This window comes from Xiphophorus hellerii, chromosome 6 (genome assembly GCF_003331165.1).
Source record: "Xiphophorus hellerii strain 12219 chromosome 6, Xiphophorus_hellerii-4.1, whole genome shotgun sequence".
Taxonomy (NCBI): domain Eukaryota; kingdom Metazoa; phylum Chordata; class Actinopteri; order Cyprinodontiformes; family Poeciliidae; genus Xiphophorus; species Xiphophorus hellerii.
Window position 1 is genome coordinate 3,858,743 of NC_045677.1, and position 26,537 is coordinate 3,885,279.

The window sequence follows — 26,537 nt, forward strand, 5'->3', positions numbered from 1 at the left end:
TACTCTGCTTCTCTGTTACCGTTTAAGCTCAGGATGCTTTTAAATGGAAGCCATTCCTCTTTTGTTTCTCTGTCTTCCTCCAGAAAAGTGCTGAGGGATTGTACGGCCTCCAGCTGTACGTGGATCTAGACCGAGTGGCCCCTGCACCCTGCCACTCACACATGCTCCTGGCCAAAGTCCTGACCAACCTCAGGGACCGCTTGGAGCACAGAGTGGAGCTGGGAGTTTGTCCTGAACAGCCTGTGAGTCCTCACACTGGTAACCATGGAAACTAGAAGAGGAAGAGGAAGTGATCTTCTTGCTAAAATGATTTGGCAGTGTCTAAAGATGTCCACATACCCTGTGTGCGTGTGTGTGTGTGTGTGTCAGACTCTCTGGTGGTCCGGGTCCCACAGAGTGAACTCAGGAGAGGAGCTGTTCTACAGTCAGTGTAACGTTTCGGTGACGGGTCGGCCGCTCCGGTCCCGCTTCACGCTCGCCCTCACCAACTCCTCCACTGCCCAGGGGACCAACATCTCTCTCTATACCGAGGTAAAGATACTGCTGAATATTCACTTGATAAATGATCTATGGGTTCCAAAAAAATTCTAAAAAGGATCATGTCCATTGGATTCAGCTTCCTTTACTCTCACGGCCCTAAAAAAAGTCCTGTGCAGCCAAATGCTTTCGGATTATGGAGTGTGGTTTCTAAAGTTACTGTCAAAAATCAGCAGCAATAAGAGATAAAAATGGCAATCCATTTTTATGCCAAGCTAAGTATTTTGCTCCAAATTAAACATTTAGTTTGTAAACTAAATATGTAACTTGCTAAGCTGAAAGCTAAATATTTAGCTTATTTGACTTGCTATATAAATATTTAGTTTGGACGTATAGCTAAATATTTAGCATGTGAACAAAATACTTACCTTGCTAATTAAATCTTTAGCGTATTTTGCTTGCTATCTAAACATTTAGTGTGAAACGATGACGTGTCATGGTGAAAATATGACTTTGAGAAATGAACTACTGGAGCTGGTGTCCAGGCTGTACACTTCAACGTTGCAGAAAATGATTGTTTACTGCGTCGTACAGCAAGAGTAACTTAACCTTCAAACAGGTTCCCAGTATTAGGAGTTCTGTTAATACTCAGCAGAACTCCTCCCAGCGGTTCTGGAGAGTGTTTGTGTCACCTTGTAAATCTGTGAGATCTGCCGTCTTATTGGAACCAGAGCGCGGGAATTCCTCCAATAAAACCGAGCACCTCAGAAAACATTGAGCGATTTAAAAAAAAAAAAGAAACAAATTCACCCAGATGGAGTGGAAGAAAACAAAATGAAACTGTTGTACAGAATTCAGCGTGTCGGAGTTCTCAGATCAGACTCGCGTCTGAACAATTAAACACGTTTTACCTAAACCACACATTAATGTTTAAACGAGTGCAGTGAAATGAATATTTCAGATTCATTCAATGGAGAAGTTAACATAGAAAGTCAAACAGTTTACTAATAATTACGGGGAGAAATGTGTTCAACATGAATTAAAATCCACAAACACATTCAGTCATTTAGAATATTATTGAAAAGTCCATTTATTTCAATATCTCCATCACCATTTAAAACACATTACAGCGATTAATTAGACAAAGATTGATATTTCAACACTGTTACTTCTCTAAACCAGATTTTTAACATTTAATGATAAAAGGACATTTAAAATTTGAATATTACATCAGACCAAAAATTTTTTTTAAATCACTTATGTTTAATACCTGTTTAAAGGTTAAGTTACTTTTGCTGTACGACACAGTAAACAATCATTTTCTGCAACGTTGAAGTGTCACAGCTTCTAAAGTCATCAAAGGGTTAAAATAAAATTTCCAGACTGATGCTAGACTATCTGGAAACATTAAATTAAAATGAGCATAAGGCTAAATAAACTAAAGTGTAAAAGATGAATTAAAAGTTGAATAATATAATAAGATAATAGGTAACAGAAGGTTAATATAAATACAGTGAGTAAATATGTGATTATAAAATAAAATTTTTCCAAGAGATTGACTTCTTTTTTTCTTGAGAAATGAATATATATATTTTTATAAACTAGCATTTTGGATTTACTGAAATGTCTTCGTCTGACATGAATTTGTTTAATAATCCAAATCATGTACGTGCTGTGAAAAATTACTTCTACAAATTGTCTGTTTTGTGCATCTTTTTTCCGCACCTAAATTGTTCAGATCATTAAGCAAAATGTAAAAACCTTCAGGTTTAGTTAAACCAAAAACTTTATTATTTTTATTCTTTGTTTACTTCTTATAACGGTGTTTTTGTTTTTTGTTTTAACTTTCCAGACGGTGGTGGGTAACTGGAGCTTGTTGCTAGGTAGCAGCGGCCTGTCGGGGCCCCACGGGGCCGGCCTCCAGGTTCACGCCACGCTGGACCGCAGACACCAGGTCTGGGTCAACGGAACACTGGGGGGCCGCTGCCTCCGGACCGCTGCAGGCTACATGAACAGTAAACAGAGGATCACTGCTAACTGAGTCCAGAAAACTAAAAAGAGTAAATATCAACATGTGTTGATATGTGTGGGTGTGTGTGTGTTTTGCAGGTCCAGGCCTCTGTGAGGACGTCAGTGCAGCAGTGTGTGCAGGAATGAACCACAGCTTTAAGGCCGAGGTGCAGAGAAGAGAACGCTGCAGAGAGACTGAGACTCTGGGAAGCTGGTCATTGAAAACGGCCAATCAGAGGCTGATGATGTCAGCCAGCGGCTGCTTGGAGAGATTAACTGCAGCAGAGGTAACCCTAACGTCTTCAGATATGATACAGTATAGAGCTGCTTCACTCTGTTTGCTCTAATTTATCGTTTCATAGGAGCGATTTCACTTCCTAACCTCTGAGATCCAGAAGGAACTCCTGGAGAGGAGGAAGGCATTACAGCATCTTCTAACAGAAACCACTGAACAGGTCTGCTGCCTTAAAGCTGCACTATGTCACTTTAAAAAAAGAAAAGCTGTGAGCAGCACGTACATAAGTGTGATCGACAGTGCTAAGACCCTCCTCTTGACTCTGATTGGTTGTCTCTAACCAGGAAGTGATGTACTTTTGAAGATGGCCATATGACCACAGGGAGAATCCAGAGGAGCTTGATTTTTTTTTTCACAGATTACTTTGAGACATAGTGATAATACTAAAGGGACAGAATTATGTAAAATTGACCTTTTTGATCTTTACATTATGTTATAATGTTATTCCCTCATCAAAAACATACCTAGAGTGTTGCTTTGATTCTTACATTTGTGTTTGAGAAATACTTGAATCTCCATGGCAACCATTCATAAGTTCAAAACTCCTGGGTGGACCTAGCTCCGCCTTTGAGACGCAGATCCTCCTTGGAGCTCTAGCTTTAAAGCTATCCAGAGCCTCACAGGACACACGTCCTCCTCAACTCCCCATTCGGCTCCTTCAGACTAGCCAGCAGCAATTAGCAAACACCTGGTAGAACTGCACATCTACTGAAATCGCTATAGGAGCTACTTCTCAATGCAATGCTGGTAAAAACCTTGTTAAAGATAAAAATAAATGAAGTAAAAAGAAATAGAGCTTTTAAAGAAACAGAGTCCCAATTTAAAGTTCTCAAACTATGACGTTAAATTTCCTTTCAGCCATATTTCATACATGCTTATTTTTTATAATAACTGAAGGTAGCAAAGTTACTTAATAGTGCTATAAATTGACACAATGTGCCTGGAAATCATACTGCCTCTTTAACAAATATGTATAAAACACATTATATTTTCTAAAAGTTACATAGTGCAGCTTTAATATTTCCTCAGTAACGTCATGCTGGACCTGCAGGTGTTTGTGATTAACTCTGTGCTTCCTGTCCCCCAGCCTGCAGACATGCGGCTGCTGCAGGACTGGAGCTCCGTCCCTCTCCTCGTCTCCCAGCATGCCGAGGGCCTGCTGGGCCGGGGCTCCACAGGGCTGCTGTCCCTGTGGCTCAGCAGCTCCCTGCGCCGCGCGCTGACCAGCAGCCTGCCTGACCTGCTGGGTCGGCTCCAGCAGGCCTCACTGCAGGGCCAGCAGGAGCTGCGGCGTGAGTGTCTCCGGTGTCGGAGTTCTTCCTCTTACTGACAGGAAGACATCATCAGTGCAGTGTCTGAACTTCCTGTCCAGGGCCTCTGGCGACCCTGGCTGGAGTGTACCAGGACGTGAAGGGCCAGAGGCTGGAGGCAGCATGGAGGGAGGCTGTTGGGATGTGGACCGGCAGGCTGCTGGACGTCCTGCCTGCTGAGCTGGAGAACCCTCACCTCAGAGCCCTGGCAGCAGCAGGAGCCTCCGCCCTCACAGCCGCTCTGGACGTGGTGAGGAAACGACAACCTCTGGTTATTTTCACTGTCGGTCTTGTGTGTTTGAAAGCAGAAACATGTTTGTCTCCTAAAGTTTGGAGTTTAAAGGTTTCCTCATTACCTCATTCTCTTTGTGTTTTTGGGTTGTTGCGGGAAGCAATCAATTAATCTGAATTAAAATGAGCTTGGTAGTTTACATTCTGATATTTGTAGGATGGCAATTTTGTTTCCAGAAGCATCATAATTAATTTTATTTATGGTTTTTCCTGTGTGTATTTTTAAATTATTTTTTATTTTATTTATTGTTTTTGGTTGCTGGGTTTTATTTTGGATATTTAAAATTTCTTCCGGTTCCACACTGCAAAAACACAAAATCTTACCAAGTAATTTTGGTCTAGTTTCATCAGAAAATATTGTAATACACTTGAAATAAGACCAACTAACTTAATAGTAACTTTGTAGCAAGATATAGGCGCTTATTGTAACTAAATATCTCCTTAATATTGATGAGAAAATTCTAGTTCCATTGGCAGATAAATTCACTTATGAAAAGGGAAAAATGTCTTAACAGTTAAATAATCTGCCAATGGAGAACTTTCTCATCAATATTAAGAAATTATTTACCTAAAACAAGCGCCTATGCTATGCAACCAAGTAACTTTAAAGTTAGTTTTGTCTTATTTCAAGTATGCTAAGATATTTGAACTAGAAACTAGACCAAAACTACTTGGCAAGATTTTGTGTTTTTGCAGTGCAGTGGTGTGTTCTGTTCAAAATTAAAGTTTATTAGTATTGGTGTTCTTATTTGTGCTATAAAATGGCACAACCTCAACGTTTGCTCTTTAACTGTATTTTTCTGGGACATATTTTTTTTGACATTTTTCTTATGTCAGGTTGTAAAATTGTGCTACAACAGAGCAGACTCATAAAAATCCTGAAAGTCACTGAAAACATTTAAATACCATGAGTACTGTGTAGTAACTGTGAGTGTTTGGTTCAGGCGGGCCAGCAGAGCTCCCACTGGGCCGAGGCCAGGCTGGCCACGGCTCTGTCTGGACTCAGGAAACGGCTGGCTTCTCTCTACACATTCAGCCGCAGGTACTGCATAACTCAGGCTCGCCTTAAACCTCCGTTAGTTCCTGATTTTATGAAACCGTGTGACCGTGTAAGAGGTGGAATGTATCCCTCCTTTTTTCTCCGAATACGTCCTGGCTGACCTCAGTCGGTTGAAATGTTGGGCCAAATAAAGACGACATGTTGGCGACTTCCATCCAGGGAGCGGTTCACAAGGCTACTTGGTCAGATGTCTGTCGTTTCTTTCAGAGACTGTGCAGTCGCTTTGTCGGTGCCGCTGCTGAATCTCAACCTGTCGAGGGCCGCCGAGGGCGGGCTGTTGGAAACCGTGCTGGAGGAGTGGCTCCTGGGGCCCCTGAGGGCCCTCGCCTCCGTCAGACCTGCAGCTGAGCTTTATCGCTTCAAGAGGAGGATCATGGACAGCCCGTTCAGACGTAAGCTGCTCGAGGGTTGAGATTCGACATGTTCATATCTATCCTATTGTAAGGTTACGTTTACATGAAACGAGAAGAGTTTTTGATTTGATTTATTTATTTATTTCAAACAGGTTTTTAAAAACAAGGGTTAAAGAAGTGCATACATAAACACTTTTTGAATACATAACAAACCATTCTTTAATCCTACACCTTATCTCAATTTACTTAACTATGTTACTTACTGGCTCAGTAATTATCAAGAATTCGTAATTATTTAAACATGATTTAATATTCATGTACCTGTTCAGCTGCTGCAGTAACAGACGTTTAGTTTCACTTGAACCACTTCAGTAAACAGTCTATCATTGTTGTGGTTGAGGAAACGCATAATGGAATCTGAATTATTAAAAATCAGACCCAGCTTATGAGGCCGACTTGGCTCTGAATACTTTTACAATTAATTTGTGTCCTCTTAATTTAAAAGGCAAAGATTTTCGGTTTCTGCGCTACGTTTGCTCATCAAAGCTTTTATCTGACAAAACAGATTTCTGAGATCTTGTTCATGCTGAAGCCATTACAAGGACACATGTTTTGGACTTTCAGGATGTTCGGACCTGTGGAGTTCAGCGTTGGCAGACCTGTCTGCTCAGAAAGAGAGGAGCGGCTGTAAATCACACGCAGAATCCTTTCTCTGTTGACAAAACACATCTGCTGATGGAAACAGTTCGCCTCTAATAAAACACTTCTCTGCAGGCTCAGGGGCCTGCTTTCTACCAAGCTGGAATCCATCACAGTTATCAAATTAGTTTTTTTTGTTTTGTTTTGTTTTTCTTCAGATGTAGCCAAGGGAAGGGAAGGGAACACTGTTCTTACTGGAAACACAAATTTCAGGGTGGTGTCACTAATTCGTACTGTTCCTGCCAGAACACCTGTTGACGTCGTCCAGAGTGTGAGTGGAACAAAGAACTATCAGGCTGATGTACTGAATTGTACTCAAATAAATGTTCTTTACTAAAAGGAACAATAATAGACACAACAAAAAAGAATAAATCAACTTCTACGAATGAACTTAAACTACCACCAGTTGTTTCTAACTAAAGTAAACAAAGTTGGCAGTCACATCACAATTCTATTATTTTGTTCTCAAGTTACCAGCAATATAAACGGCATGCTTCCAGCAATGAACTCTTATTTTGAAAATCTAAATGAGAGACTTCTGGTGCTGAAATAGCGACAAATATTGAATTAAAAATAATTCAAAAATAAGCAACTGTCTGTTTTACCGCCGTATGCGCTGAACAATGGCTACTGGAAAAGACAAATGTTTTGTTGTTGACTTTCCATCTAGCAAACCACTTGCTGCATTCTTGCTGGTTGTGCAGGAGGCTCCACTTCTGCTTTTCAAAGCTGTACGGTTGTATAACTGCAGCCATTTTAATGTGCGGTGTAAATGTTGACTTGGGGGCGTGGCCAGCAGCAGTTTATTTGGATTTAAAGTGACAGAGACCTAAACAGCTCATTCTGAAAGAAGATGAAAATAGGCAGAACTGAGCAGGTGAAATTTCATTATCTAAGAATGAATTTGTGCAAAAAAATATTATTGAACACGTTTAGTTATAGACCTGTCTTAACCTGCTGAATGAAGCATCATAGGTCACCTGTAATGTGTTTGCCTCTCCCCTCCCTGTGTTCCTAAAGACCAAGCGCTGCTGGTGGCTGATCAGTTTGTGGTGACGTTTGACGGGCGTCTGTATGAACTTCCTGTTTCCTGTCCGCTGCTCCTCGCCCAGGACGTCCGCACCGAGCCGTCCTTCACGCTGCTGCTGGGCGCCGACGCTCAGAGCTCCCTGCTGATACGCATGGACAACAGCAGAGTCCACATTCAGCGCACTGGCCAGGTTTGTGCACTGCCTGTGAAAAGTATTCATCCTCTCGGATGTCTTTCACCCCCCTCCCCCCTTTTTTTAAAATTACTTTTGCAAATCAGTTGTCATCAACAAATTTTTGTTTTATTTTCACAAAAAGTCACAAAAAAGGGTTTATTGTGGAGTGAAAGCTGATTTCTGCAAAAGTAACGACTGTTATTTAAAAATGATTCAACATGAAATAAGTGATTGTATAAATATTCACTCCCTTTCAGTCAGTATTTAGTAAAACACACCTTTGGATGCAAATCAAAGATTTAACTAGGCCACTTGATGTCTTCAGACTATTTCTGTTTGTTTCGGGTTGTTGACTTGCTGGAAAATTAAAAACTGTAGTTCATTTTGCGTCCCCGCAGCATGATGCTGCCACCACCATGCTCCACAGTAGGGATGGTGCGTTTGTGCTGATGTGCAACGTTCCAAACATCAACACTTCATGGAGTTTCAATCATTATGAGACTCCTGGCACCGATTGACAGGACCTCTATTAAGTTAGGTCAGTCACTTTAAAAGGGGGTGAATATTTATGCAGTCACTTATTTTATGCTAAATATATTTTTAAATTATTCTATATAAATTATCTTTCACTTTGACTTTAGAGATTGTTTTTCTGTTTTGTCAAAAAAGCCAAATTTTGTTGATGGTGATTGATTTGCAAAAGAAAAACCAGCATAAAACACCCAGATGGGGTGAAGCTTTTTACAGGCACTGTAAGTGAACGATGTGTTTAATCAGATTTGCTACCGACGGTTACAGAGACGGTTACCGACGGTTACTCTGTCTCAGGTGAAAGCTGACTGTAAGAACGCCGTCCCACCTGGACCCCTCAGCAGCCGTGGACTGAGTGTGAAAAAAGGCTCAAACAAAGTACAGGTGTCCAGTCAGGAGGGACAGTCGGTGTCATGTGACCTGCAGCTGGAGTTGTGCAGCTTCACCCTGGATGGATGGTTACATGGTAAGAGCTGAAACCTGGTTTTTACATTTATTGTTTTAAGAAATCACGTTTTTTTCTCACAGTGTGACATTAAAACAAATAAAATTTTCTCTTTACATCAGTGATTATTACTGACATTATTTAACATCAGAACAAAGAAAGAATCTCATGACCGAAGACCCAAATTTGGGGACACACGTCCTTTCTGGACGGTGTGACCCCATGCTCATGAGCATCAGGAAATCACACCCAGAAATGAAGGAGACTGAAGGAGGTTATCGTTTTTCTTCATGACCTCATGACCTCTTGGCTGATTTCTTTAGATTTTCTTCCCATGATGGGAACCTGAGCCTCCGCTTAACTAAGATGTTATCAGTTAAGCTCTCAGAAGCCTATAAATCCATGACATCATTATAATGGTTTTCACAAATTGTATATAAAAAAATTATCTTAGTGTATGAAAACTTCTATATAAACAAACAGAAGAAAATTTCCTCTATTCTGACATTTAGCAAATAGCTATAATATAAAACATTCTAAATGACCTAAAGAAGGAAATGTGTCTAATTTAATGTCAGACAGTAAGGTGTATTTTATACAGGGTACCATTGTGCTCATAAGTTTACATACACTAGCAGAATTTCTGATTTATTTATTTTTTATTCCATTTTCCATAAAAATATGCCTGAGAACACAAAATAAAATCGTTTTCACTCATGCTCTGTGGTTAGCCGAAGCCATTTATTGTCAAACAAAAATCATAAACTTATGAGCTGTACGTAAACACGTGATTTCCACGGAAAACGTAAAGGAACGTTTTCTGCTTGGACTCGTTTCCCTGCTCAGGCGCCTCCACTGGTCTGCTGGGGACCAACGATAACGACGCAGGCAACGATTTCTCTTTGCGTGACGGATCTCAGGCGAAGACTCTGGAGGAGTTTTTCCACAGTTGGGAGGTCGGGTCAGCAATGCCTTTTTTATTTTTTTTTTCCCTCCATAAATGTTTGTATCTGATTGTGTTTATCTTTCACCGGTCCCGTCTGTCTGCGTCTGCAGCTGGAGCCAAAGTGCAATAAATCCACAGACGTTTCCACCGCAGCGGCGAGCCCGGCGGGCTGCGCTTCCTTCTTCTCTTCCCCAGATTCGCCTCTCAGCTCCTGTTTCAGGGTGGTAAGTGAAGAGGAAAATACTTCTGGTATTCCTCAGCCGCTTTTTTAGCTTGTTGGAGATAAAGAAATTCAGACTGATTTAAGAAAAGAAGAAAAAAAAAAAGCACTGTGTGAGGAGATTTGACTGGCAGGACATCTCGAGTAGATTTTTCCAAAATTGGATTGAATCCCATGGCAAGAAACAGCAGATAAATTGTCCAACAAAATTGGTTTTTCTCCTTTTCACGTGAAATTTTGTTGAGATATTCTTAACGCGACCATACGATCCGAACAAAAGGTGAATTTTTATAAGGTAAATAAAAACCCAATGGCAAAACGTTAGCATTAAAAAAAGTCTTTGCATGACTGCATGAGAAGCTCTATTAAAGTAAATGTAAATCCCTGTAAAAGTCTTCATTTTTAGTTGGATTGTTTACAAATAAAAATGTGAAACCTTTAGCTTGAATCCGTATATAGCATTTTGAATAATATTCATTCAGATGTGCAAACCTGGTAGAGGAGACTTGCAGCTGCAAATGCAGTAAAATGTGTACAAAGATCTAAAAAGTGCGGTGTGCATTTATATTTAAAGAAAGATTTTTTTTTTTAAATTGTCATTTATCAATTCACAAGTATCTACTACTTTTTGTGAGTACATTGCAAAAAGCAAACTGAAGTTTGTGATCAAATGTAAAAAAACAAACCAAAAGAAGCGCTAATGCTAACCTGATGCCGGTTAAATTCCGAGTGTTTGGGAACCAGAATAGCAGCTAGCTGCGGCGATGTGGATGTGTGTGTTCAGGTGGATCCAGCCCAGTTCCTGTCTGTGTGTGGGCAGAGCTCCTCCAAAGCGCCCTGCAGGTTAGCAGCGGCGTTTGTTCACCTCTGCCAGCAGAATTACATTCCAGTGGAGACCCCCGGCCAGTGTAGTAAGAACAGCAGCACAAAGTGACCCAGACGTTCAGCTGTTAAAATCCATTTGAAATAAATTGAGCTCTTCTTTTTTCTCTATTGTTTCAGTGAAGGTCTGAAGGACAAACAAACTGAAGACTTGACCTCTGCTAACTTCTGTTCAGAATGAATACATTTACATACCACTGTCTTCTCTATGTATTCATTTCAGTAACATATTTTAATGTGTTGTCATATTTGCTAATGTACTTTGAGAAAGATTCTAGAATATTTTCAACAACTTTAAATAAAATCCTTCTGTCTTTTGTGCATCAGTATGGTTTGGTTTATCGTGATGCACTGGGAGGCGGCTAATCAAACCCAGTGATACAAGGACAATAAACCATGTATTGATCATTTTGACATTGTGGGCAGAGGGATCTATTACGTTTCAATAGTTCCTGGTTGCAGTGAAGGTCTGAAGGACAGTCTTATTATTATTTAATTAGCATGCTAACATGCTACAACACAAGGGATAGTTCTTTTTTTGCTTGTGTTTTTACTTCCATTTGCATTTCTGCCCAGAGCCGTTGGGATTGTTCTGCTTTGGATAAATTGGTAAACAAAAAAAAGGGGCTTTAGCATTTAACTTGTGGAATAACTGTCCAGGTGGTTCTTGTCATGTTGAAGTTTCTATTGAAACGCATAAAAACACTGAGCCAACAGGTGAGATTAGGGAAGGAATGATTTACTGCGACATCAGAATTATTGTGAACTCTGAGGAAAGTCAATCTTCTGATTTAAGAGTTTCATAATCCTCATCTGTGTTTCATAAATGCGGCTGCAAGATTGGCTGAATTTGATGTTAAATCATCCCAGAAAACCAGTTACTAAGAGTTTTGTAAAATAAATTGTTGTGAGAATCTTTTCTTTCCATAAGTGACATTTTGACCCCTTCACCACATCATACTTTTGGATATTTCATTAAATATTCAGATTCAAAACTGAGTTATGTGTCACAGGACATTCCAGACTGCTTATATGTCAATTAATCCCAGCAAAGGTGAAGAGTCGTACCTGTTCTGAGAAAAAATTCTACACTTCATAGAGAAATGTTCCCCCGATTTCAAAACTTTAGCGGAAGTGTTGCAGCAGGGTACAGATTTAGTCATTTTCAGTAGCGGTTGGTCCATAGGGGGCGCTGAGGGGCTGCTCTCAGATGTGGAGAGGGAAAAAAAAAATCTAAAGATTATATATACTAAAAAATTTATTATCAATGTCATTTTCCTTAATAGTGTGTGGCTAAATGTGATCTCAATTATTTACGGAACAAAATAAATACATAAATATGCTGCTCCGGCTAAGTGTTGCTAAGTGCTAAGGTTTTTTTGTTTTGTTTTATGTGAAGCTCCTGTTGCCTTTTTTGCTTCTGCTAAAGTGGTAATGTTTGAAGAATGTTATATTATTATGGAATTGTCGTCATTTTCCGAACATTCGTTTGAATGTTTCCAAGAATTTTTCTCACCAGGCAGTCGCCGCCATCTGCAAGGAACACAGAGGCCGTTTGTTCCCCCAGGCGGTCTCTCTGAACGCAATGAGCATCTGAAAGCCAGAGCAGTCAGTTACTCTCCTGTGAAACAAAATGAGCATGTTTGCACTATTTTAACTATACAACATTGAGTGTATACATTAATATATGTACATTTTGTTCTTTAAATTTTTCAAAATATTTTTTGCACAGAACGATGAGGGTGTGTTGACACGGCTAAAGAGAGACTTGAGTCCAGGTCATTCATGATCTGTATGTTGTGACTTACAGTGCGCCTGTGACGGAAACCTTTTCAATACATAACTCAAATGAAACATGTGGGCGTCGCCAACTGACCGGATAACAGCCTGAATGGAGTTCATCTGAGGCGGAGCGCCGCCCACAGCCGCCTTTTCACACAGCAGGAAACAGACGGTTATTTATTATTATTTAATTTTAGGTTTCTGTCTTAGGAAAGTGTGAATAAATTAAAGGGGAAACACGTTCGCCAACACACCGTCACGAAGCAGAGGTCCGTGTTCTTTCAGAGTTCTTCTTTCAGTTCAATTCAGTTCAGAAATACTTTACTTATACCAAAGGAAAATGAAATGCAAGTCATATCATCCAAGGTTCTTCCAACTGTTGTTGTAGATGCTGATGTTGTGATCAGGTAGGCTCTCTAGTGGTCTATATTGCAGCGAATCTGAAGTAGCCTCTGACTGAAGATACTCTTATGGTTTGCTACATTTTAGGAAGGGAGTAAATCTCATCTCATTATTAGGGGAGGGGGAAATAAAAAGGATTTTTTTGGGGGGAGGGGATCGGCAAAGTTACCTTGACATGTAACGTAAAACGTGGTTTAAAAAGTTTAAAACCACCTTCAAGCTTCAGGACCAAAAATGACTAGTAATGCACATCAGACGTGTTTTTCTCAGTAAACAAACTGTTGAGAAGTGAAACTAAAATTCAAATGTTGCTTCTGTACGAGTTTTTTTCAGTCTCACTGATCTAATCTCTGCTACACCTTTACAAAAATGTAAGGTTCTAAATAAAAAGTTTTAATGAGTAACTCCTTAATAAAACTCCTCATAAGCATTGATTTATTGTAATGGCTCCCAATAAAAGTTATGGGCTATTAAAAGTTATAACTTAAGTTGCTTTATTTTTAAACCTTTTTTTTAGTTTTGCTGGAAGGCTGAGAACCAACATGTAGATAGAAAGGAATATCTGGGGAGAATCAGAACATAAACGTAACACTTCTAATTAATCTAAGAGTTAAAGTGCTAAATATGAATGAGATATTTATTACCTTTGCCAGAAAAGCTTAAATCAATTCTAGACTTTTCCAAGATTGGTGGTTCCGGACCCCTGACCCCCTTGGGATTTCTGCCCATGAGTTTTAATGTACACGAGTGTATGCAAGTTGAATTTCAGAAATTCACTTTAAATCTAATAAGTTACTCATAGATCCCTCACATTTAAATTCCATATGGTTGCAGTCACTGATCGCAAATCGTGTGTTTTTATTCCGTCTTTGTGTCTTTAAATCCAAAGTGGCGCCATGTAAATGAATGGACTCTTCTTTTTGTTTGTGAAGCCCCTTCACAGTGCTGGACCTTTACAATTTTGCCCAGTTAATATTGGACTTTTTTCCTCTAAATTTGTCTGACGCCAGACAAAATATATATTTTTTTAAATTACAAGAAAGTTTGGCCCCTTGAAAAAGAAAAGATGGGTGGAGGTTTTCTGTACGGTCCAAAGTGTAGCTTGATATCGCTAGGTAATTTCAGACACCTGAAGCGTTTGTCAGATCATAGTTTGGCAATGAACACAACCACTTCTGATCATTATGGATTACTTTGTCATTTTGCATCATAAAGGTCAATAAGTAGCGATCACAGATTGTGTGTTTTCGCATCATGCTGTTGGGAATGCTGAAACAAAGGGTAGGGTTAGGGTAGGGTAGGGATAGGGATAGGGTTAGGGTTAGGATGGCTTACAACTCACAAACGTACGAGTTGTATTTGGCAGTTCCTATTTTGTTTAACAGGTTTATTTAGAGGGTGTAAGGTTCCTTTATTTCAAGCTGAAACTTTAGGGTTTATTACATATTAAAATAGAATTGATTGACAATGACTTAAAAAAAAAATTATAATAAATAGGACATTGTTGGAGAACCTAAACCTGCTAAGTCTCACTACTTTCTCCCTGGCATGTCTGCTGTGTTCCTTCTCCATGAGGCTTCATGATGTTATGTAACTTCACAGAACAGCTGGACTTTCATTGAGAGTAAATTACACACAGGCGACGACGTTCACGCCACACTTTTCGTGTAATCATTTGTCTAAGAAAAACCTTTCAGAACCACGAACAGTTTTCCTTCATCGTCACAGTTCTACACTACGTTGTGTCTTTTCAAAAATAGAAGTGAATGTACTCTTCTTGTTCACGTTAAAGCTAAAATTAAAAAGAAAAAAACAAACAAACACCCACACGGTCACATTCAGAAGTTTTGATGTGATCTTATTTTTGGAGCTGCTCTTGTCTTCTCACCCACAGAAGGAATTTCTGGGAAAACACATTTCAGCTCTTCTCTTTGATAAATGAGTTCCAGGTGAAGAAACTGGATAAATAAAGTGGTTCCTGTCAGCAGCCTGCTGCTGCTACTTCTGAGACGCAGACACGGGTTCTTACTCAAGAGCCTCGAAAAGCCAATAACAGTGTATATAATACTTTGTAAAAATAAAATGAAACAGAATGCTCATGCTGCAGTGCGCCATATTAAACCAGTCTAAATTTGTTGGCTGTGGTTGGAATACCAGCCTTTCTTCTTCCAATCAGATCCTCCAGGAAGCTTCAGTCTGCGGTTTCACTCACACTGTAATGATGCCCAATGCTGTTTCAACATCACTGACAGATTTTTAACTTCATTTTTGTTCCTTTTCCATTGCTTAATATTACAACCACAAAATTCTAAGTATTTTATTTATTTTGGGAGAGGGGGGATTTTACATGAAAGGGTAATAAAGTAGTATATGCTCAGGGTTTTGAATATTTTCATAAATATATGCAATAGAATGGTTGAATTTATTGCCAATTCAACCATTTGCAATAAAATCAAATGAAGCTGAATGCCTGTAGAAGTTAGTACAGAAACAATGAACAATTTTTAATTTGACTATATTCTCTATGTACTCTACTCAAAAACTATTTTTGTTGTTAAATTATTAAATAAATATGTGCTCAACAACAAAGATATATTTGTTGTTTTTAATCTGTTATTCAATCATCAGATCGGTGCAAAGTGCTATTATTCAGCTCTCGAGTGTTTCAGGAACCCCTGATCATTCATGTTTAAAAAAATCAAACTTTTAGAAATGTGGGCTGTGAACGCTAGCATTAGCATTAGCGTCCGTGCTAATGTTTTGCATTGAGATGCTATTTTAGGCTTGAATAACTTTGCTGATAGGCTAGCACCTTTTAGCACAACTTGAAGACAACAGTAGTGTTTTCCAGCGAGACATGGTGTCGTTTTTTTTTAAGCAAATATTGACCCTCAGTGGACCAAGACAAACTTCTTCATTGTCCAGCGCTTGGGCGTCAGATTTACGGGTGCACCAGAAAAGGCTGAATATAAAGGTTCCTTGAAATTTGTGTACAGTAATTACTTAACCAAATTAACGTGTTAAAGTTCCCAGCCCTAATCTTTTTTTATAAACAAAAATTCTAATTTATTTTACTGTGAAGCCTTCTCTTTCACCTGCTCTGCAATAAATAAAATCTCCAATATTTCGATGAACATAAGTAGAAAGGAACAAATTATTGTAGCTCTAAAAAAAAAAACAATATACGTTTTTTGCCTTAATGTAAAATGTGTAATTGCCTAACATTTTAGGAGGAATAGTTTCTGTTTTGTTAGTCTGTTTCCACCAACAAAATTGAGAATGGTCTTCAAAACCGTTGAAGATCATTCTTCAATGCTCCTTTTGATTAACCTTGAAAACAAGGTTAATCAATGGAAATAACCAAAAACTTTTATTGTCTACACAATTTGAAAATGAAAAATGAAAAAACATTTGCTCTTCCTAACATTTCATCATTGAAGATCTCATCCTAAAAGTTGCTCAGTAATTCTTAAAAGAAACCCCAAACGTGTCGTCGTAAAATCGCTCAGGTTAACCTCAGTGAGAGCTTTGGAGTTGCTTCGTAATAAAATAAATTCTTAAACTTTCCTGATTCTTGTCCACACAGCGCGAGTCCAACTGAGTCCAGCAGCAGCACAGAGGAAACGTGTTTCCTGATGGAGAAGACGGACGATGCATCTGTCATTTCATGGCTCCCCTGCTGACACATTTAAGTCGACCTTTCTTCTCATGCTCTGCCCTGAAACATGAACGCGTCTTGTGTACGGAGCTGGACTGCTTCTCTGTGACCTTCAAATCTTTTCATGTTTGTGAGTGAGAAAGGAACTTGGGAAACACACTAAACTGTGTTCCATTAAATGATCTCACTGGTGTAGTCAGCCATCCTTCCTTCATTTTGCCTTCAGTCAGTCAGACTCAGTATTTGCCTTCTTTAAAACATCCTGTATTCGTTTTAGATCATCAAACAAATGATCAGACAAAGATAACCTGACTAAATGCAACATGCTGTTTTCTCAGCAGTCTTTTAAATTCACGTAGAGAAATTTATAAACCACTCTTCCTTGAAGAATACATTTGATTGAGCCACAATGGAGGGTTTTTGAGACATGCTTTAGCTAGCACTGCACCATTTCAATTGGAGTAATTAGTACTTTGACCAGCTCTCTCCAAACCTTTCAGTCTTTTCTTAATAAGGATAAACCTGCTGATGTGCTTCCTGTGGTCTTGTTGCGTAATCCAATTGTGCCTCATCTTAAGGTCACAAACAGATCGTTGAATGTTCTCCTTCAGGATTTTCTGCTAAAGAGCAGCAGGTTGTGAAGCAGCAAAGCAATAAAAACCACAAAGTTAACATGGTTTTTTAACATGATACCTTTTACATACAAAGCTGGTTTTATGGGATACACACATTTTGAAAGGTTTAAGTCTTGGAGATCGTCGTGATGCTATTTGTCAAATGTAAGGCAGGCGTGTCTGTTGGTCTGTTGGTTTTTGTTGAGGCCTCCAGAGCTTTACATGTTCTGGAGTTGTTGTTTTTTTTTTTTTTTTTTTACTCTTTCAACAATTAATTGACCTATGATTAATTGTTGATCAATGGTTTATTAGATTCAAATTAGATCCTATCTATAAAGAAATAACGCCCGCTTAGTCCTTCTTTCAGTGTTGTAGTGTGGCCGCCATCCAGCAGAGGTCGCCGCTGATCATCCTAAAGTGGAGCCAGTTGATAAAGAAACAAAGATGGCAGGACCATACCAGAACGGGGAAGAGAAACGGTCCAAACAGAGTCTGCATTTTATGCGTTTCTGTTTTGAAATATAGAAACTCAACAATCTCCTGTCTAGCCCTGTCACAATAAACAATAAACCAATTAATCGCATCATATATTAAAATGGCCTCTATAATTTCCATTTGCATGATTTATTGTTTTTTTCGTCAGACTGACGTTTTGATCTTTTTTGAAGAACAGTTGTTCTGTTTGTAAAGATTACATAATTTATTTTTTGTTGTTTTGGTTGTTTTATTTCTTTTTTTCCATATTTAAAATGTCTTCCAGCTATAGTATTAAATGTTCGTTAGAATTAAAAGTTTATTGATCTTTGAGAATGTGCTCTTGCATTATTATGCCATTACCATTGCATTACTTGAAAATGGTCTCAAACAACATTATAGTTTATTGCAATAACTTCTGAGACAAGTTATTGTCCGACAAGAATTATAAGTGGCAGCCGTACTCCTTACGTTTCTCATTAACAGCACTCAGTCAGCTATGCTGCATGGTAACCAAAAAATACTGATGTGCTACGAAGGTAAGGAGGTGATAAAGAAAACAAAGTTTTATGCTTTTCATCTTTTATTAAAGTTCCTGTTTTGCTATATTTTAATAATATATCTACGTTTAACGTGAGAAAACAACAATTTCCATTTTTTTTAGTCGGTATTTAATACGGCTGACATTAAATGATGTTAAAATTGTTTCATTATTATATAATGAAAACTTTAGCCTGTTATGTTATGGAAAAACGGTCAACCCTACCTGCTAGAATCCTACATGTGGTATTTAGTAATGTTATCTTTGACATTAAAATATATTGGATGATCTGAAACATCTAAGTGTGACAACAACAAAAGAAATCTGAAAGCTTATTTTCCCTATATACGGTTTTTTATTCTTTTAGGATGTTTTTTAGTAAAATATTTTTTTTAACATTTCAGCTCAAAACAAACCCCATGACATCATCAGTTCACTGCATATTTATTAGATAGCAAAAATATAATCATTTGAACTCATAAAACCGTACACAAATAATTAAGTGCAAGCAATAAAGGAATAATAATGTACATGAAATTTGTTTTTCCACATCATTTCTGCTGTGAGTCTTAAAGAAAAGATGCTGAAGTCATACAGTAAATGTCTCCACATGAGTGACAGGAGAGAATATGCAAATATTTAAAAGCAACAATGCCTAAAAATCAGTCACAGTTAACATGTTATTGTCTAGAAACATGAAAAATGACACAAGTCAAGCTTTCCATTGGCTACACCCTCTGATAGGAACACCATCCCTGTTTATGAGGCAATCTTAGCGCAGCAGTGATGCATAAAACTGTCTCGTCTCTGTAAGGCGACATACACTGATGTAAGCTAACAGACGGCTTTGTTGTGTACTGAGCCAGAATTGTTTCATAAACTTATTTATTCTAATTTTTACAGAGAAATGGCAAGAATCAGTGTTTATACAGGCAACGTTGTACACTTTTAGTGAGATATAGCAGGCTCATGTGTTGAGTCTTTATCTGCCTATTAATGCTGCGTGTGATGACAACTTAGCTTTTCTTTTATGCTACATCTCCTTAGAAACATTCCCTTATTTTCACCATCTTATTCACAGCTACTGCGCTCTGCCGTTGGATGATGGTTCGGGTCACATTGAAGCAGAATTAGAGAGAACTCCCCCAGTGTGTGCTGAGGTGTACCGGCGGGTCGCCACTAGGTCCTCTTCAGGCAGAGCGGATTCATCCTCCAGCAGTGACAGATGGTGTTAAAGAGGCGGCAGCGGCAGGAGGCGCACGGGTCGCAGCAAGGCAAGTGTGAGGAGCAGTTCTCCATCAGGCGGCCGCAGCGCCGCGCCGGGGTCAGGATGTGGGACTTGTGTCTCTGAAACGGCAGTGAAGGTGACAACGTGGCATGTTGGAACAGAGACAGGACCTCAGGTCTGTGCAAAAGGAATAAACCAGGGAGAAAGTCTGGAGTCGACTCAGCTGTATGTTGGGACGGGCGTGTGAAGGGTAAGCATGTCGCAATAAGAAATTAATCAGTTAATCACCTGATCAATTAAAATGAGCTCAATCATTTCCATTTTGATGATTAATATTTTTCAAGGGCAGTTTTGTTTACAGAGACAATCCTTATAGTTATGCTCCCAGTTGTAAGAGGTTTTTGTTTTCTTGTTTTTGGTTGTGTTTTATTTTGGAACTGTCTTCCAGTTCAAATGTGAAGTGTTCTTTGAAAAAAATGTAAGTTTATTGATGCACTGGAGGGCGAACCGGCATTATTACACCATTCTCAATATTATCACCTTCCTAAAGTGTATCACTTTTGAAAAAAATCTGTTTTTTGGCAAAAGTGATTTTTTTAAAAATGTTTTTGAAAAGAGAAAATATAACTTATGCCATTATTTTAGAAATGTGACGACATAATATTATCGCCTATCGTAATAATTAGTGGGACGATTTATTGTCCAACGTAATTTTTTACCGTGAAGGATTAGTGGAAGGATTTACAGGGGAAAAGGTAATTGATAGGAGTTGGTCAATAAGGGAACTTTATTTCTTGTTCAGGGTAAGAAAGCTAAACTTTTGTTAGGTAACAAGAAGGCATACAGTATTTACTGTATTATGTTGACAGTAAATACTGTCAGCTTAGTATTTATATGCCCCAAGAAAATTGCTTTAATCAAAAAAGATTAAAAACTTACAATGTGAATCTGCTCTGCTGGAGAAATCTTATGCCTCGCAAATAGTCGTCTTGTTTTAGTTTGTCCCCAAACTAGGAAGAGAGATAACAGATGAAAAAAGGTTTATTGACAAGAAACAAATTTTTCTTTACTATTAAGTGTCAGGAAGTGATGCGGTGAAGGGTGGTGAGGCAGACGCAGCGGACCCAGGTAAGATGAATATGGTGTTTAATGGCGAAAACACAGTCCAAAACAACTGGCAGCACGCACATGGACACATTGAACATTCACAAGACATAGACAAGGACCCGACGAGGAACAAGGAACACAGGTGGAGTTAAATACACGGGAGGGTAATCACAGAAACGAGACACACCTGGGAACAATCAAGGGGAGGACAGGACAACGAAGAGACTCAAGGACACAAAACTCAAAATTAACACACAGAAAACACAGATCCTGACAGTACCCCCCCCCTCAAGGGCGGCTACCAGACGCCCACAAAACAAAAACACAAGGGTGGGCGGAGGGGCGCTGGACGGGGGGCCAGAGTCCAGAAAAAACAAAAAACAACCCACCAACGTGGGCGGAAACACAGGAAGGGCCAAGAGTCCAAAAATAAACAAAAAACTACCCACAGGGTGGGCGGAGGCAAAAGAGGTGGGGACCACGGAGGTTCCCAACAGCGATGCCGTATTCAGTAATATGGTGATGTTGTTTTATAGTTGATCTATCCAGCTTTCACTGCTTTGTTCACTGAAAAAAATCCAAACAGATCTCAAGTCAGTTCTAAACTTTCCACTTTTTGAAGTCTTAGAACATAATAAAACCATTTTAATTTCAGAAACTTAACATTTTATTTTGTCCTTTTTTAATCTCTGGACAGCAGTAAACAAATACAGTAACTCTAAAATATTGTTCTCGATTTAACCGTGGCAAAACTCAACTTTAAAACCAGGATACTGTCATGATCCTGGGAACTTTGGGCTTTGGTTTTCCAAAGTTTATCTGATCATTATCTTGTAGTTTATTTATGTCCAGTAGGGTTTATCCTATTCTGAATATTTCCCAGTGTTCTTTATTGTTAGGATATTGTTACCTTTATAAAAGGTTTATTCATTTGTGCTCAGTTTCCTAGTTTATTCTTCTGTTTGTCATTTACACCTCAGCCTCCGTAGAAACTCATTGGTTCTCACCGTCCTTTGCTAGAGAAGGGTTTTCTTTTATGGTTTCCTAATTATTGACCTCCATTTCACCTCCTGCCTCCAGTTCTGCCTACATTCGTGTCCGACTTGAAACCAACCATGACAGATGCATACCGAACTGTAATTTATTTCTTATTTACTGTTACGCCCGTGACATTAGCCTTTCATAACAGACGGAGAATAATGACAGAGAACAAAAAACAGCCCCCCAGGCCAAGCTCAACCTAATCATCGGGAAGAACAGGGTTTCATTTAAACTGGCCTATCACCAACTAGCAGGGTGTTCGAGGGGTCAGCAAATTGCCAGATAATTGGTGGGTGAAAGCAACAGAGAACTTGGCACGTTACATCTGTTTTGAGCGACGGAATTTAGAGCTAAAGTAGATGAACATTTATCTCCGAGGCAGCCAAGAAACGCTCGCCATTAATGAGTTGAAGATGTGAAAATCAGTGCAAGTGGAGTCCTTTAGGGAGAACAACTCCTCAGTCATTAGGCAGGACTTCTTCACCCCCTCTGTTTAAGAATATGCTCCTTTGATCTCCAGAGGAAAACATGTTAGCAGATGTTTTGGTTAGCCTCTCCTAAAGAGAGTTGTCAAGGCTTAATTTAATTATACTTTGAGCAGGAGAGGTTGGACCGGTATCCACAGACCAATGGCGTGGTATTGCTTAAATATGAACAGACACACGGTGCTGCTTAGGCGCAAATCAATGTAGTCACCTTCACAATGTTTTGATCATAACTGAAGGGACCCTTGAGCTTTCTCACACGGTTAGTACTGCAAAAATCTGTATATCCAGTTGGGATTTTATTAGACAGGCAAACACAAAGCAGTGCAGAATAGTGAAATGGAAGGAAATGATTCGTGGATTTCAGAATTAATTAGCATATGAAACTGTAAAACGTGTTGTGCATTGACATTCAACTCCCTTTTCTCTGATACCCTTAACTTCCTTCCAAAGTCACTGAAAAGGTAAATAGGCTTCACCTGTGTGAAATTCAGTCTCAGTGAATCTGTGTGGTATTGGTCTAGATTGTAGAACATTAATAACACAGTGAGAGCAAAGTTGTGGCAAAGTTTTGTTAATGGCATCGCGTGCGTGGGTGATGTGGATTATTTAACACCCACACTTTTCAGACCGAGTTCTTTGTTCGCCTAGGCTCAATTTGGACAAAACAAAAGTTCAAAACAAAATTTGGTTTTTAAGGAACATTTCTGGGACGATGACTGAAGCAGATGCTTAGAGTGCTGTACTTGGTTCCGAATAAATTATCATTCAAAGCATGAAAAATATTATTCTGTTTTACTCACTTTTATAGCAAAAAGCAAACAATAATTTCTTAAACATTCACAAATGTCTTACTTTTATTAGAAAAAAACGAGACCATGATAAGTTATCTGTATTATGTAAAGAGTGAAAAATAGGAAAGAATAAACAGAAACTTTGATCAAAGTGGTTGTAATTATCAACAGTTTCAAATTGTCAGTTTTGCTCTTAGTCTAGTCTATTTATAGTATATTTATAAAATATTGAAAAATTTAGGATTTCACAACGTGCGTTTGAGTCCAAAAATAAAAAGTTACATTATGTGGGTGCGATGTGTTTTTTAAGTAAATTTAAAAAACAAACAAGAGGAGTCTTCAGCATAATTTCTTAAGTGTCGTAAACCATGGTTTTTATGACCGAAGTCATAGAGTTCAAAGGCAATGCAACCAAAGAATAATGTATATAAAGTTTTGACTTTAAAGACTTAAACCTGACACGTTTCTCTCATTACTGGAGCAGAAATAGTTTTCAGTAATTCTAACTGACCTGAAACGAGACAAGTTTGGTTTAACTATAGAATGAACATGTCTTTTGATTTCCTGCAAACTTTTTGTTTCAATGGTGTACCTTAACATTAAAGTCTGTTTGAACCAATAAAAATGACCTAATATTTGATTTATAAACGAATATTGCTCTATCAGATGCATTTATTTAGCTAAAAGTAAAATAACATTTTCAAAGTGTGAATGAAGTACATCTACAATTTTTTGAGATTTTTTTGTTTGTTTGAGTGATTCTACTTTATACAATACTATTTCAGACCCCACAATAATATATTCTGTAAATACTGAACAATTGTTTATCTGACATACCAGTTTGACTGATAAAAGCCAGAATACCGCATGCTTAAACAGGTGAGCTTTAAAATGTCCGTCATTAAGCAGGTGTAGTCAATTAAGTCTAAGCCACATAAGAAAGAAATTAGCTAATTCCTCAGACTTTTCTAAGTTTGCCAGATGTGAGATGGAAGCATATATTGTCAGACGGACTAAAGAAATGCCTCGCTTTATGTAGGATCTATCCACAATTTCCGCAGACCGCGCATCCCTCAGGCCCACAATTATTACGGATAATAAACAGCAGAAAACAGCGCCAGCTGCAACAGGTTTGCTCAACGTCCGTACCTGTAACATTCTCGGTCTTCCTCGCGTCTTTTTTCGTGTCCTCTGCCCACGAGAGCGGAAAGAAAAGCAGCAGCAAGCACAACAAGTGTCTGCCGGTGGAGCTTCTCATGGTGCTGGATGAAGATAGTAAAATCACCCTCGCACTCAGAAAATGTGTCTCTGGGTGTCAGCGGCTGTTGGAAAAAGTGAGGGGTGAAAAATGAACGCGTCGGTTCGCCTACTTTTTTTTTTTTTGCTCTCCCTTATCTTCGGTTTTGAAGGCTCGGGTCCGTGTGAGACTCTGACGAGGTCTTACGCTTCTACCTAGGCCGAGCGCGAGCGACGAAAAGGCGGGGCGGAGCGCGCCGCCCCCGCGTTACCGTCTCGAGACGCGGCGGGAGGTGATGCTGTTTGAGCTGCTCCATGTTTAACACGAGCATCCTATTCACATTGTATTACTGAGGCAGCTGGTAAAACGGAGGTAAAACAGAGGTGAGTTTTGGGTTTCATTTAACCAATTCGTTATTTTGGTACTACTACATCTAAAAAAAAATTAATGCAGTGTAAATATGCAGTATTTCTTTTCATTTATCTCAAAAAGTGAAACTCGTATGTCGTAAAACATCACAACACATAAAGTGACATATTCCGAGCCTTTATTTCTTGCAATTTTTGACGATTGTGGGTTTTCAGACAATGGAAACCCACATTTTAGCATCTCTGAAATTTTGAATACTATGAAAATGTCATTATCAGCTCCTGACCCTAATCAGCTACTTAATTCAAAACACCTGCAAAAGTTTTCTGAGACAATGGGAGAAAGAAATTTTGGATGAACTGGTTTTTTGTCTGTATCAAAATTGGTTTATTTCACAAAGCTGCAATGGAAACACTCATTTCGCATCACAAGGCACATGATCAACAACCAGATGTTACCACTAGCGCAAACCACAAAGGAGATAACAGGAAGTAGTTGGAGGATGAGGGCGCAGCATGTTTTTTAATGACTTATCTCATTAATAAACTTATTCATGTGTGGTTTTAGTTATGCTTCTTATTTAATGGAAACGCTGCAGTTGCAAAATTGTGTTGTTGGTTTGTTTTACATTAGCGGAATATTGACAAAGTTTTGTGCGCATTTGTAATTGAAATCCATCTACTCTGGGTCAATAGGTTACAAGGGTGAGGAAGACTGCTAACTGAAGATGTCCAGAAGAGAGTCATCGACACCCACAATAAGGGTAAGCCACAATAGGTCATTGCTGAAGAAGCTGGTTGATCACAGAGTTCTATATCTAAGCATATTAACAGAAAATTGAGTTGAAACCAGCCTCAGGGAGAACCACAGCCTTGAAAGGATCGTCAAGCAAAATCCATTCCAGACTTTGGGAGATCTCCGCAAGGACCGAACTGAAGCTACAAATGTTGAATTTCCTGTGTCAATTCGTCGGTGGTTTAATTGCTAGCATTCCCAGTCGCATCCCAAACAAAGTACGAGCTAAATATTGCAACCTCAACAGACTGTGGTAGCAGTCTGCATGCTGAGGCGCAGCATTTCATACACAGTTGGCCTCTGAAGTGACTAGAACACCTGAATCCAATGATAAGGGGTGGTGAGCAAATCATTTCAGTGTGGCATCTACACTACTAATGGGACGTGTAAATCCAACCGGTTGTCAGGAGCAACCCAAGGAATCAGAGCAAGTTAGTTCATGAAATGTGTGTAACGAGAAGGAATGACACAGCGAGTATGATAGGTTTATTTTGTCACAACCTGCAAAGAATCAGCCAGAGACAGAGATTAGGTTTCTTTTGATTTCTTTTCTGCAGAATAGGAGAATTGAGAACAGACGCGACGAATCGCTGTCAAACACTGTCCGGACTCAATTCTGCCAGTTCTTTCTTTGCATTTCTCTTTATTGTATAGAAAAAGGAGGTTGGGCTTCTCTTCACACAGTCACACAGAGAATTGACCAACCGTCTTTACATTCTGAAACCTCCTATGGACATGCCCTTATAAGGGCATGTGGCTGACCACAACTAATCAGTTACAGATGGAACTAATAACACATGAATGTTTAACGTTTTTAGCTTCCAAGCAAACATCCTAAACAAAGTTAATAACATACTACAAAAGAAAGAGAAGTTAAGTAAATATAAAAAGAAGAATAATATGAGAGTAATAATATAAAAGAATAATATGAAAAGAATAATATGAAAACATAACTTGTAAAATAAACTCATGAGTAAATGAACAGGAGGATAACTTTCCTAACATTTCCCACCTGTTTTTCATATTAAGCATGAAAAGTCTAACACAGACATCAGGAATACATCACTTGCTGGCACATTTTCAATGCATCCATCATAACGTTAGACATCAGAGTGCCCCTCAGTGATAGAGGCAACAAGTTGATATTGATATAGAACATGTCCAACAGTTTTGGCTATCAGAGATTTTAGACATGGGATTATGCAGGCAGTAAAAATACAAAACAAGAAAAGAATAATAAGAAGAGGCATCATTAATTTCAACAGCAGGTGCCACCATGGTCCAGA

General features: G+C 38.9%; 2 protein-coding genes and 1 long non-coding RNA gene across 6 annotated transcripts in view; 2 read left to right on the top strand and 1 right to left on the bottom strand.

Annotated features, from left to right (window-relative positions):
• The window catches only part of LOC116721567 (uncharacterized), a 64,187-nt gene extending 46,290 nt beyond the window's left edge, over window positions 1-17,897 (top strand). For 2 of the 3 annotated variants that reach the window (XM_032565401.1, XM_032565402.1), the window contains exons 60-74: window positions 84-242; window positions 370-531; window positions 2,330-2,492; window positions 2,587-2,774; window positions 2,850-2,942; window positions 3,870-4,074; window positions 4,155-4,342; window positions 5,328-5,425; window positions 5,651-5,835; window positions 7,516-7,715; window positions 8,529-8,697; window positions 9,523-9,632; window positions 9,733-9,846; window positions 10,627-10,753; window positions 10,845-11,050. In XM_032565401.1, the coding sequence (XP_032421292.1) occupies window positions 84-242; window positions 370-531; window positions 2,330-2,492; window positions 2,587-2,774; window positions 2,850-2,942; window positions 3,870-4,074; window positions 4,155-4,342; window positions 5,328-5,425; window positions 5,651-5,835; window positions 7,516-7,715; window positions 8,529-8,697; window positions 9,523-9,632; window positions 9,733-9,846; window positions 10,627-10,753; window positions 10,845-10,855 (2,172 nt within the window). In that variant the 3' untranslated portion in view covers window positions 10,856-11,050. Of the gene's footprint in view, window positions 1-83; window positions 243-369; window positions 532-2,329; window positions 2,493-2,586; window positions 2,775-2,849; window positions 2,943-3,869; window positions 4,075-4,154; window positions 4,343-5,327; window positions 5,426-5,650; window positions 5,836-7,515; window positions 7,716-8,528; window positions 8,698-9,522; window positions 9,633-9,732; window positions 9,847-10,626; window positions 10,754-10,844; window positions 11,051-16,494 lie in introns of those variants that run through there. The other variant, XM_032565403.1, reaches the window with a different exon arrangement.
• LOC116721654 (uncharacterized) lies at window positions 13,224-16,075 on the top strand. The gene is made up of 2 exons (XR_004339649.1): window positions 13,224-14,194; window positions 14,234-16,075. It is a non-coding gene; the product is annotated as an uncharacterized LOC116721654 (long non-coding RNA).
• Window positions 17,898-18,622: 725 nt separating the features above from the next.
• Window positions 18,623-24,308, bottom strand: asip2b (agouti signaling protein, nonagouti homolog (mouse) 2b). Of its 2 annotated transcripts, none has more exons than XM_032565507.1 (3): window positions 24,000-24,308; window positions 20,363-20,433; window positions 18,623-19,600 (listed from the first exon to the last, which is right to left on the bottom strand). In XM_032565507.1, the coding sequence occupies exons 1-3, from the start codon at window positions 24,006-24,008 to the stop codon at window positions 19,375-19,377; spliced, it is 306 nt and encodes a 101-aa protein (XP_032421398.1). In that variant the 5' UTR covers window positions 24,009-24,308; the 3' UTR covers window positions 18,623-19,374. The 2 variants fall into 2 exon arrangements, with proteins under 2 accessions (XP_032421398.1, XP_032421397.1); XM_032565506.1 differs by having other exon boundaries at window positions 18,623-19,542; window positions 24,000-24,289.
• Window positions 24,309-26,537: the final 2,229 nt, after the last annotated feature.